We start from the raw sequence: 12244 nt of genomic DNA, 5'->3' as shown, positions 1-12244 counted from the left end.
TTGGTAAAGGATGGAAGGCTCGGCCTTATGCCTGGTGTTTTGTTCCACTCTTGCCGCCCTAGTTTCTGTCATATCGGTGTTATGTTCCCGGATTTTGCATTCCTTACGCGGTTGGGTTATAATGGGAACCCCTTGACAGTTCGCTTTGAATAAAACTCCTCCAGCAAGGCCCAACCTTGGTTTTACCATTCGCCACCTAGCCTTTTCCCTTGGGAGTCGCGCATCCCGAGGGTCATCTTATTTTAATCCCCCCCGGGCCAGTGCTTGTCTAAGTGTTGGTCCGAACTAGAGTCCTTTGCAGCGCCACCTTGGGGAAACTTGAGGGCTAGTTTTAGTTGTACGGAGCGCTCATCCGGTGTTGCCCTGAGAACGAGATATGTGCAGCTCCTATCAGGATGTCGGCGCATCGGGCGGTCTTGCTGGACTTGTTTTACCATTGTCGAGGATGTCTTGAAGAACCGAGATACCGAGTCTGATCGGAACGTCTCGGGAGGAGGTCTATTCCTTCGTTGACCGTGAGAGCTTGTCATGGGCTAAGTTGGGACACCCCTGCACGGATTTGAACTTTCGAAAGCCGTGCCCGCGGTTATGGGCAGATGGGAATTTGTTAACGTCCGGTTGTAGAAAACCTGAACTTGACCTTAATTAAAATGCATCAACCGCGTGTGTTACCGTGATGGTCTCTTTCCGGCGGAGTCCGGGAAGTGAACACGGTGTTGGAGTTATGCTTGACGTAGGTTGCTATAGGATCACTTCTTGATCATAGTTTCTCGACCACGCTTTGCCTTCTCTTCTCGCTCTCTTTTGCGAATATGTTAGCCACCATATATGCTAGTCGCTTGCTGCAGCTCCACCTCATACCTTTACCTTACCCATAAGCTTAAATAGTCTTGATCGCGAGGGTGCGAGATTGCTGAGTCCCCGTGACTCACAGATACTTCCAAAACCAGCTTGCAGGTGCCGATGAGACCGTGCAGATGACGCAACCAAGCTCAGGAGGAGCTCGATGAAGACTTTGTCCGTTGTGTTGTTTCGTTCTAGTTGATCAGCAGTGGAGCCCAGTTGGGGTCGATCGGGGACCTTTGTCGCATTTGGGGTTCTTCTTTTATTTTGGTTCCGTAGTCGGACCTTGAGTGTATTTGGATGAGGTAATGCTTTATTTATGTAATTGTGTGAAGTGGCGATTGTAAGCCAACTATGGATCTCTTTCCCTTATGTATTACATGGGTTGTGTGAAGATTACCTCACTTGCGACATATGCCTTCAATGCGATTATGCCTCTAAGTCGTGCCTCGACACGTGGGAGCTATAGTCGCATCGAGGGCGTTACACTCACACACCACATCGACGGCGTCGGTGGTGATCCCCTTCGTCGTCGTGCGAGAGGCGGAGAAGCAGGTAGGCGGATTGGATCTGACATGTGACATCCATGGCGGCTTCCATCGTTTTGTTGTACACGGGCATGATGTGACGGGCCTGAGTCGCCTCCTCCATTCACTGTCGACGGCCGCCGATGGGCCGATGACCTTCAACGCTTTTATTATTTGATGCGGTTTTGCACCAGAGGAGGTGCTGCCTCTCACTGAGGTGGTGTTGTGTGTGTGGGGGGGGGGTTGTTGCTCGCGGAGGTGCCGCTGCCGGAGGAAGTATTGTTGCTATCTAGAGGCACGGCAGAGGAGGAGTTGTTGTTGTTGGCATAGGCGGTGCGCTAGAGGCGGAGCTGCTGCCCGGAGAGGATCGAAGAGGTCGGCAGCTTCGTCTTTCCACCTGTTCCCCACTAACGAGCGGCTTGTGCAGGTGTCTGGGAAGGAGTTTCCACTGCTCCAGTGGTATGCATGCTCACTCTGCTTTTATTGATTGCTTCTCCTCCTCCTTCTCCTAGGTTTTGGCTCTAGTGGCATCAACGATGTGGGCGATTCCGCATTGGACTAAGGTCTCCGGCCTTTCCCTACCTCGATGATATCCAATCCGATGCCGACGTTAGATGTTGCCTCATTAGTTGGCTCTCTTGAATCTTGGCAATTGAAGTGTCAATCAAGGAGAGCCATTTGTTGAATCTCTTATTTTTTGCATTTCTAGAATAGCGTTGGAGCCGGGACACACATTTCTACCCGAGTTCCAACAACAAAACAAATATTGTCCAGTCTAGCGAGAGCGCGAACCGCACACAAACATGAGCTGCTATACCGAATCCCCTATTGGTGTGACGACTTTGGTATCTTTTTTTCGATTTGTTCGTTGACATGGTCTAGTTTCTTCCCGCCCCTTTGAACCGGTGATGAAGAAGGGTAAGATTGCATGGGTTGATGCCTTAACCAATGTCCCTTCAACGATTTCTAGATCTCGCTTAAAGTGACAAGTGACTAATGTGGTCTTCAAAACCTAGTATGACAAAGGCATTCACATATGTTCATTTTCTTTGCTGCCGGTTTAGTGCAATTTTCAATTTTCGGTGGACAGCGTACTATCGAAGGAAGAAGATGACCAACATAATTTTCGATGTAATTTTTTGTATTGATCATTTTGTGTCAAATTATCTTTTTTCTATCTATCGTAATTAGCTGTTTTTCTTAATAATTATCAAATCTAATATGCGATTTGGGTGTATTTTGTAGAAAAACCCATAGATCCAAACACACCCAAACAAAACTTGTCGAAAGAAGCGGCCGCCTCCAGCGTGGCAGCCGGCAGGGGAACCTTGGAATGCACACTAGCGAGAGGCCGGCCCCAACGTCACCAACCGGTTCAGTTCAATCCAGCAAAAACAATTTCAATTTCAAATTTCCTCCTCCTCCTCCTCCTCCGCCGCAGCCGCACCCACCAGCGCCAAACCCCCACGGGAGCCGGCCACGGGCCCAAACCCTAACGAAATCCGCAGGCCGCCGCCGTCCCCCGTCCAGCCCGGTGCCCGGATCCGATGGGGTTCGTGGATCCGGCGGCGCCGCTGCTCGCCACGTGCGGCGGCGACACGGTGAAGCTCTTCGACGTCACGGTGGAGTCCGGCGACCCCTGCGTCCTCGCCTACTCCCCCGCTCCCGGCCACCCCGTCAACGCCGTCAAGTGGAACCACACCAGTCAGTAACCATCTCCCTCCCCCCAGCTCGCTCGCTGCCCTCTCTCACCCCCGTTCTCAGATCTCCCCAATTCGCTTGCTTTGCGTCTACGCGAGGATCTTCGTGTGCGAGCTAGAGCTTCGATCCTTTCGTCGTGTCTTGCGTGCCATCAGCCTCTAGCGTTGTCACCGAGTTTTCAATCTTTTGGGACGGTAATATAAGTTATTTGCCTAAATTTCTCATCCTATAGACCCAGGATCAAAATGTAGCTCATATGCTTCCTAACGGTATGTGGACGGGATAAACAAAAGGTATTTTGGAGATATCAACATTGATGGATGGATCTACTCGGTTTGCCAACAGTAATTTTTGTTGTTTGTAAGAGCTCTGTTTGCTCGAAAGACAATAACTGACGAAGAAATAGTATCAGTACTGTTGCATCTCATGATATACACAACAACAGATACTTTTCCGAGTATTATTATATTTATAATTACACACTCCATTACTATCAGCTGCCTATTGATGCATGATTACAGTGATTATACAACCACTATTTTCTGCTATAGTGATGAGCTAGTCTGCAGTTTCATTTCACTTGGCTTGTTCCATAGACCTTGCATTTTGCATTTCTATGCACGTGAATTTGGGTTGTGTTCATGGTTGCTGGTTTCTTTGCAGTGCAATTCTTATAATAGCTCCTTGTAATTCCTAGGTCCTGTTTGAGAGGGATATCATCCTGCAGAAGCTAGCTTCTGTAAAGAAAGGTAGTGGAGAGGTTCTTCACCTTCCTTGTACGTTGAACCCTAGAAGACACATTTGAGGAGTTGCCACATCTTTTTTAGATGAGTTTGGAGTCCCCCCAGATAGGGCCTTGAAATAGCATATTATCTGTTCCGTAGGAAAGCTATTCCTAGGTCCTGTTGATTTTGCAAATTATTTGTTTAGTCATGTGGCATTACTTGTAGTACAACAACCTCGAGCAATCAAACTAAAATTTTAACTTCCAATCTTCCCATGATCAATTGTCATGGTCTGTAGTTGTTTTTGTTGTTGTTGTAGGAGGTTGGCAAGATGCAGTGTGCATCCTTCATGCCCTTTTTTGGTTTTGTATTAAATCTCAATGAAGTATACATAATGCATATTAGGGAAAACATGATATCTATAAAGTTATAACGATGTTCTTGTATTTTAATCTTAGTGCAATGTTTGTTATGTCACTCTTGAGTCTAATGATGTGTTTCCTGAATTGACTAAGTTTTCTTACAAGAAGTTTAAACTCATTATCTTAATGAAATGGTTCCATAATCTAATTGCATAATGAATCTAAGTAATAACACCAACTCATTGCCGTATTAAACCTGCAGATCTAATCGTAGCAAGTGCTGGGGATGATAAAAAGATCTCATTGTGGCATAAAAAGGGTCAAAATGTAGGACAGCTACCGACATCAACTGTTGATCGTGGGGATGACATTGAGGTATCAGTGCATTCTTATGATTTTGTGCTCACGTCTTTAACTGTCAGACATGTGTGGTAGTCATTTTCATGTAACATTCTGTTGCTAATTCGTGTAGCAGTTCCAATTTCGTCTGTCATTTATTTGTATGACAGGCCTGCAGTTTCAGCTGCCTGTCCATTGATGTTGTTGCATAGGTATCTTGTTGCTTCAAATGAGCAGTTTGGTAATACAACCAAAAGGTGTACCTAATATTGTTTGCTCTGGCAGCAATGCAACAACCAGACTTACAGTGATACTGATACCTTTTATAGCATTGTTTCTGTTACTGGCTTGTTCTATTATATACCCATGATGTAAGTTTAAAAGCATGCTTGTTTTTTTTCTGCCTCTTTACTCTACAAAAACAGCTTTATTTTACTCTCTAACTTGAAATACGGTAATGGGGCTTTCACTTATTTTCTCATACCCCATGATATGTACCAGCTGCCTTTCTGTACTAGACAATCGGCCGATGACATCTTGAATATATTATTTCCTATATATAAGCTGGGGCTGAGCACGACAAATTGTATTTTCTTGGCAGGAATCCATATATTCCATCAGTTTTAGCAACAAAGGTTCTCGATATCTTTGTTCTGGTGGGAGTGGCCATATTGTTAGGATATGGGATTTGCAACGGAAGAGATGTATCAAATGGCTAAGTGGTCACACTGACACCATTACTGGTGTAATGTATAACTGCAAAGATGAACATTTGGCATCAATAAGCATGAAGGGCGACCTGATTCTTCACAATCTTGCTTCTGGAGCACGTGCTGCTGAACTTAGTGATCCAAATGGACAGGTAATATATATATTTTTTGTAAATGACAATGCCTCACAGTATGCTCTAGCTATACTGGAATTCTGGAAATTTTGATTCTGACCTTATGAGCTTTCTTTTATTTTTTTCTGCAAGGCCAGGTTTTGAGAGTGCTCGATTATTCACGTAATAGTAGGCATATATTGGCGACAGCAGGCGATGATGGTTCTGTGCATCTTTGGGATACAACCGCGAGGACTCCAAAGGTAAGCAATATTGCCTTGGTAACTAGTTAGGTTCTACCTGTTATTCTAGTGTTCACCCTATGACATGGGTGTTCCCATTTTGTTGTATTTAATGCCAAAGTAGAATGCAGAATTGAGATAGCAAAAATATGTGAAAAGGGAAAGTTGAGTTTCAATACCTCTCTAAACTTTGAATGTATGCTTGCCGACAACGTGTATTATAGATCATTTTCCTTTCTTGCACTTCAATCATCTTTTTCTGAAGAACAATGAACGTACATTTCATCCTCAGCTTCCTTTGCAGTCTGTCCCTTTGTGATGATGATTTTGATATGAAAGTTATGTTGCCGTATCGCCTTATCTGAGATTCTCTTCATTTCTTGGAGAAACTTCTGACAGGAGCTTCATTTGAAGTTTCAAGTTTGACAAGTTAGATTGAAGGAAACTGATGCAGATACACCTAGGATTTTTGTAGTATTTAGCAAAGCTGAGATCAAGATTCACTATTTGTTGATTGACATCTTCTATATCTAAATAACTAGCCCCCACTAACCTATTTCTCTCAACATTCAAGCATGCCACCTCATCACACAACATGCATGGAGAGGGCCCACCCTCACTAACCTATTTCTTTAAACATGCAAGCATGCCACATTATCATGCAACATGCATGGGAAAAGACTCACCTCAACATGCAAACATGCATGGGAATTTCCATCCTATCGTGATATTTATATTTAATAAATAGTATACAACTGTACAATAATCAAACACAATAAGTCGTATGTATTTTCAGTTCTAGCTCTCCAAATATTCATGTTTCATACAAGGAATCTCATTGAAATAAGTTGCAAACTATCCCGCAACAACGTGCGGGGTATCATCTAGTTAGTAAAACTGCTTGCTTCACTGTTTAGTGTAAAAGGTTGAGATTAGTTATGTGAACTGTTCTTGCTGTTTATGACTTGATGTGTTAACCCGGATTTATCATGGTGTATTTGTGCTTTCTTCAATGCTACTCTTGAATCGACTAATGCCTTGTGCAGGTCTCATGGCTGAAGCAACATTCTGCACCCACAAGTGGTGTTTGTATCTCACCCTCCAGTGACAAGGTTTATTTTAGTATTATGCTTGGCGTTTGAAGTTTGATTTTTTTACTGGCCATAAATAATCTTTATCATATTTGGTTCATTTAGATAATTGCTACAGTTGGCCTCGATAAGAAGCTATACACACTCGATTCTGCATCAAGAAGAGCAACACACACTATTCCTCATGATGCCCCTTTCTCATCATTGGCATATAATGATGATGGCACAATATTGGCAGCTGGCACAAATAGTGGGCGTGTGGTATTCTATGATGTTCGGGGCAAACCCCAGCCATTGACAATTCTTCGTGCATACAATAGCTCAGAGGTGGGGAACCTTACATGTCTCTTTTCCTCATTGGTGCCCTGCGATTTATTGTTTACATAGAAATGCTGTTCTCTGGTGGATATATGTACACATATTAGTGCAACACTTCCAGTTGTATAAAAGTATGCCAACTACCACTGTTCAATATTTTATTAGTTCAGCGCAGATGATTAACAAAAGCGCTGCCTCTGGTTATAGCGTATGCTGCACCATAATAAGAGAACAAATTGTTCATTCCTTTTGAAAATAGAAACCTGCATGGAGATGGAATTGTATGAACAATGTTGCTGGTCAAATTTAATAAACTTAATATTAACAATAGCATTTCTACTTCTTAGTCTATGCTTAAATGTTATTTCTAACTCTCATATTGTATGTAAATCTGTAAAACAACAACAACAACAACAACATAGCCTTTGGTCCCAAACAAGTTGGGGTAGGCTAGAGGTGAAACCCATAAGATGTCGCGACCAACTCATGGCTCTGGCACATGGATATCAAGCTTCCACGCACCCCTGTCCATAGCTAGTTCTTTGGTGATACTCCAATCCTTCAGGTCTCTCTTAACGGACTCCTCCAATGGCATTCTCCGCACGCTTTAGCCGTCCGCTATGCACTGGAGTTCCTGGAGGCCTGTGCCGAATATGCCCAAACCATCTCAGACGATGTTGGACAAGCTTCTCTTCAATTGGTGCTACCCCAACTCTAGCTCGTATATCATCATTTTGTAAATCTGTAAAACATGTTTCGCAAATCAATTCGCTATTTTGTTCTTGTGCGCTCAATGTTGGGAATAATATTAGTGACTTTCATATATTTTATAATTTTGTTATGCTTGCACAGAAATTTATGCACTTTGCAGAGTCCCTGTTTGTGAAATTTGATAGCTTCCTAGTTAAACAAGGTTAAAAGACTGCCATGGGCTTTGATGTGTAACTGTTTAACAAGTTCCATTATATCTGCTCTCTTGAGTTGTTTAACATTTTCGAATTTACATTGCTTTCCAGGCTGTGACAAGTTTATGCTGGCAACGGGCAAAGCCTGTCATTGTTAGCGAGAACAGTTCTTCAGAAGTTGCCCTTCTGGGGGGAACTAGTGAAGATTCTATTCTTATGCCAGATCCTTTGCCTTCAGCAACACCTTCAACTTTTCCATCTGGAGCAGGCATTACGAGTCTTCGCTCTTCTTTGACAGGGAACACAAGTGGATTTCTTTCCACTTCAAAATCTTCTACTGCAGAGGAAACTCCATATAGGGCCCGTCCATTGTCTGGTGGACCATTATCAAAGCTACAGGCTCCTCGTGGCAACTTCAGTATAAAGGATGATATGGATGTATTTTCTCCACTTGTTGATGTCCAGCCTTTCACACCATCCAGCAACAGCTGGTGGGATGAGCACGGGAGTGATGAAGCAAAAAAAGATGATAAATCTGGAGATAAGAAATTATCAGCAACTAGGAAGTTCCAGTATATGGAAGGGAACAGTGAGCCACATCCAATCTCGGACTGGAGGTCTAATTCCGTTTCAAGACAGGTTTCTTTCTTCTGGAAAACCTATTATTGTTTCGACCACTACAAATCTGTTGTCAGATTTTTTACCATGGCAAATCGAACGTTTTTCATGACAAATTATGCGCTCTGAGGATGGCAGGTTCAGTTGGCGAGCATGACAAATCTGCCTCAGTTCAGTTTTTGTCAGAAAATTGCCGTGCTTGCAAGCTAAATTTACCATCATCGTGCCAATATAAATTGCCATGAAAAACGTCAGATTTGCCATGCCTAAAAATTTGACGTCAGATTTGTAGTGTTTTCATATTATTTTCACTGTCTCTGTTCTCTGTCATCTCAGGATGCCAATTGAGCCTTCTTAACTTTGTTCTGCAGGATGGCGCCTCATCTGCGAGTAGCTCACCCGTGCCATCATGGAAGAGTGAACCATCTATCTCCCCACCAGAATCATCAACTGGAAATGCATTGCCCGACAGGCTAACACATCGTCAACAAATCTCACGCTTTGGGCAATCAGCCTTTCAGACTGGCAGTTTGGCGTTTGCAGGTTTACAGGATTCAGCTTCATCCACCAGTCTCTCATTGAAAGGTTCTCTAACAAGTAACATTTTAATGAACTTACAAAACAAGGGCATCTTGAGCAATGCGCAGTCTTCCCTAGAGACATCATCTGGTAGCCTACAGGCTTCAGTTTCCTCATCCTTTATGTCCAAGACCGTGCCATCGGTGAATTCTGATTTGCCAGGAGCAGCACTTCCCAAATCCGCATGGAAACCCTCAACTTTGACTGATAGATTGAGCACATCCTCTGTTTTTAGTGAAGGGTTAGCTTCAGCATTTGGTTCGCCAAAATCAAAGAAGACTGGAGCAGAAACAAAAGATGAACTGCTTACTAGTCTATTATCAAGACAGGAGGCACCAATGACCTCTTCGTCTGGAAGCCTTCTAGCAAGCAACGTAAGAATTATTTGTTAATTTTTTGACTTAAAAATGTAAACACAACTATTTACTAATGGAGTGTCCATATGCAATTTTATTAGGGGGTGGTGCCACCTCAATTGCCAACCTCAGGTTCGTCAGCTGATCAACAGGGAGCTTCTTCATTCTCCCTTCAGTATGTTCAGCGCATGCTCGAGGAATCTCTAGGATCGGTTCACAAGTCTATACATGAGGATGTGAGAAATCTCCACATTGAACTTCTAAGACAGTTTCACATGCAGGAGGTAAGAAAACTGTAGGTTCTGTTTTGTGTAGTTGCTTTGTGGCCTTGTTCTTTCTTGTTGTCAATTGCAAGCACCACTGTCAGAAATTATCGTTGTTTTTTATTGTGTGGCGTACACTACTGTCCTTGCTAATGGTATCTAGCTGTATCAACCCATGTATCACCATCATCACCTGTTGGTAAATGCAATTCAAAACATCAGCATTCAACATGACAACTTGGCAAACACATGCAGCTCTTGGTATTATCTCAAAATCACCTATATGTAGTTAGCCAAAACAGGATTTTCAACATAGTATACTCTAGAGTTACTGGTATGGCATGCATCATTTTCTTGACCTAGGCAAACTGAACGTTTTCGTGTATTTGGAAACTTGGCCAACTCGTGGCAACAGTCCACTATGCGAGTGATAAGATCCCTGGTGTTTATCGTTCTACCAGTTGCCTTTATTTTAATAATGCATCTTACTACCTCTCTCAGTTTACAGGGCGTGCGCGTGCCCCTAGGTCGTCAATTTGACCGACCTAATACAGGTCATATATTACAAAAAATATATCAATATAAACTTCAGAAGTTCTATTTTCAAACCGTATAATTTTTGTGTTATATAGTTTATATTAAGATGATAAAATTGGTAACCTAGGTATACGCGTAGGACTTGTAAACTGAAACGGAGGTAGTACTATTATTTGGTGCTTTTGTTCCTTTTGACACAATTGTTACTACCAGGTCAGTTCAGCCCATGGAATGGAGAATTTATTAGATTGTTTAGTTGTGCTAGTTAAGTTTAGTACATGTATTTAACATAACGAACTTTTCCGCAACAAGCAGATGGAAACATCTGGCGTTATGAACTTGGTCCTGGAGAAGCTGGAAGGCCTGACCAAGGAAGTGCAGCAACTGAGAAGGGAAAACCAGCAGCTCCGGCATCAGCTTCTCTGATTTGTAGTTCTGGTGATCAATTTGATATCGTTGTCCATTGTGGAAGAGTGCAATCCTCGCTGGATTCCGGGAATGGCTTGGCGTTGGCGACGGCGATTGATTCTTATATTTGGTGTTTGTTTAGTTGATTCTTTTTGGAGCAAGTTTGTCTAGCCCAGGAAATTCATTTTAGACACGGTTGTACATAGCATCTTTCAGTTTAGAAGCATCTTGTTTATTTTTTGTTTTATTGTTTGTTTGCTTGCATATCCCTCAACTTTCTTTCCTTAGGATTCATATGTAGTTTTCATAGGAAAGTTTTCATCCACTCTAACCTTGCGTGAAGATCCTATGTTTTTCTTGCGCACAATCAATCGTCCAAACTAATTGTGTAGTATTGAAAAGACATACTGCTATATTCTCTGTCTATAATTCATGAGAATCAAAGAGACCCTTGGAGAAATCATCTGAACTAGAGAAGCCTTTATATACAGCTGCGATGTTGGTGTGAGCAAACTGATGCATTAATCAAAGAGACCCTTGGAGAAATCATCTGAACTAGAGAAGCCTTTATATACAGTTGCGATGTTGGTGTGAGCAAACTGATGCATACTTGTAATACCTGGTCTAAAGTGCAATAAGCTGCATCTTACCCCTTTCCTTTATATATATACTCCCTTCGTAAAGAATATAAGAGCGTTTAGATCACTACTCCGGGTAATTCATATTCTTACCTAATATTAAAGGGAGAAGTGTTTTTGCCAAAAAAAAATCATATGTCATTGGGTTTGCCCCTATTTTTGGTCGAAATTATAGTGATTGCCACTGCCAAGTGAAACAACTGTTCACACAGTTGCTTTGTCCGTTTGACCGTTACTTAATTTTTTTTCGTATGTCACCCCCACCCGGGCCAATCTCACCACCTCCATGTTGGAAATATGCCCTAGAGGCAATAATAAATTAGTTATTATTATATTTCCTTGTTCATAATAATCGTTTATTATCCATGCTAGAATTGTATTGATAGGAAACTCAGATACATGTGTGGATACATAGACAACACCATGTCCCTACTAAGCCTCTAGTTGACTAGCTCGTTGATCAATAGATGGTTACGGTTTCCTGACCATGGACATTGGATGTCGTTGATAACGGGATCACATCATTAGGAGAATGATGTGATGGACAAGACCCAATCCTAAGCCTAGCACAAGATCGTGTAGTTCGTATGCTAAAAGTTTTTCTAATGTCAAGTATCATTTCCTTAGACCATGAGATTGTGCAACTCCCGGATATCATATGAATGCTTTGGGTGTACCAAACGTCACAACGTAACTGGGTGGCTATAAAGGTGTACTGTGGGTATCTCCGAAAGTGTCTGTTGGGTTGGCACGAATCGAGACTGGGATTTGTCACTCCGTGTAAACGGAGAGGTATCTCTGGGCCCACTCGGTAGGACATCATCATAATGTGCACAATGTGACCAAGGAGTTGATCACGGGATGATGTGTTACGGAACGAGTAAAGAGACTTGCCGGTAACGAGATTGAACGAGGTATCGGGATACCGACGATCGAATCTCGGGCAAGTATCGTACCGATAGACAAAGG

The 12244-nt window shown here is 42.6% G+C and overlaps 1 protein-coding gene across 2 annotated transcripts; it reads left to right on the top strand.

The window, feature by feature from the left end:
• Window positions 1–2726: 2726 nt before the first annotated feature.
• On the top strand, window positions 2727–10884 carry LOC125509034 (protein NEDD1-like). 2 transcript variants are annotated; one of them, XM_048673893.1, is made up of 11 exons: window positions 2950–3074; window positions 3769–3820; window positions 4421–4533; window positions 5099–5359; window positions 5479–5583; window positions 6609–6674; window positions 6759–6980; window positions 7988–8515; window positions 8866–9447; window positions 9531–9713; window positions 10545–10884. In XM_048673893.1, the coding sequence occupies exons 4-11, from the start codon at window positions 5246–5248 to the stop codon at window positions 10653–10655; spliced, it is 1911 nt and encodes a 636-aa protein (XP_048529850.1). In that variant the 5' UTR covers window positions 2950–3074; window positions 3769–3820; window positions 4421–4533; window positions 5099–5245; the 3' UTR covers window positions 10656–10884. The 2 variants fall into 2 exon arrangements, with proteins under 2 accessions (XP_048529849.1, XP_048529850.1); XM_048673892.1 differs by lacking the exon at window positions 3769–3820 and having other exon boundaries at window positions 2727–3074.
• The last annotated feature ends 1360 nt before the right edge of the window (window positions 10885–12244 follow it).

Source organism: Triticum urartu, chromosome 5 (genome assembly GCF_003073215.2).
Source record: "Triticum urartu cultivar G1812 chromosome 5, Tu2.1, whole genome shotgun sequence".
Classification (NCBI taxonomy): Eukaryota; Viridiplantae; Streptophyta; class Magnoliopsida; order Poales; family Poaceae; genus Triticum; species Triticum urartu.
The sequence above is the reverse complement of the archived record's forward strand: the minus strand, read 5'-3'. Positions and strand labels throughout refer to the sequence as shown.

What these genes read in the sequence shown, in the direction of transcription:
- LOC125509034 (XM_048673892.1), top strand. Translation starts at nt 2,918, where the DNA reads ATGGGGTTCGTGGATCCGGCGGCGCCGCTGCTCGCCACGTGCGGCGGC. An exon ending in CAACCGCGAGGACTCCAAAG is followed by an intron (nt 5,584 to 6,608) that starts GTAAGCAATATT and finishes TGCCTTGTGCAG; the next exon opens with GTCTCATGGCTGAAGCAACA. An exon ending in GAAGCCTTCTAGCAAGCAAC is followed by an intron (nt 9,448 to 9,530) that starts GTAAGAATTATT and finishes CAATTTTATTAG; the next exon opens with GGGGTGGTGCCACCTCAATT.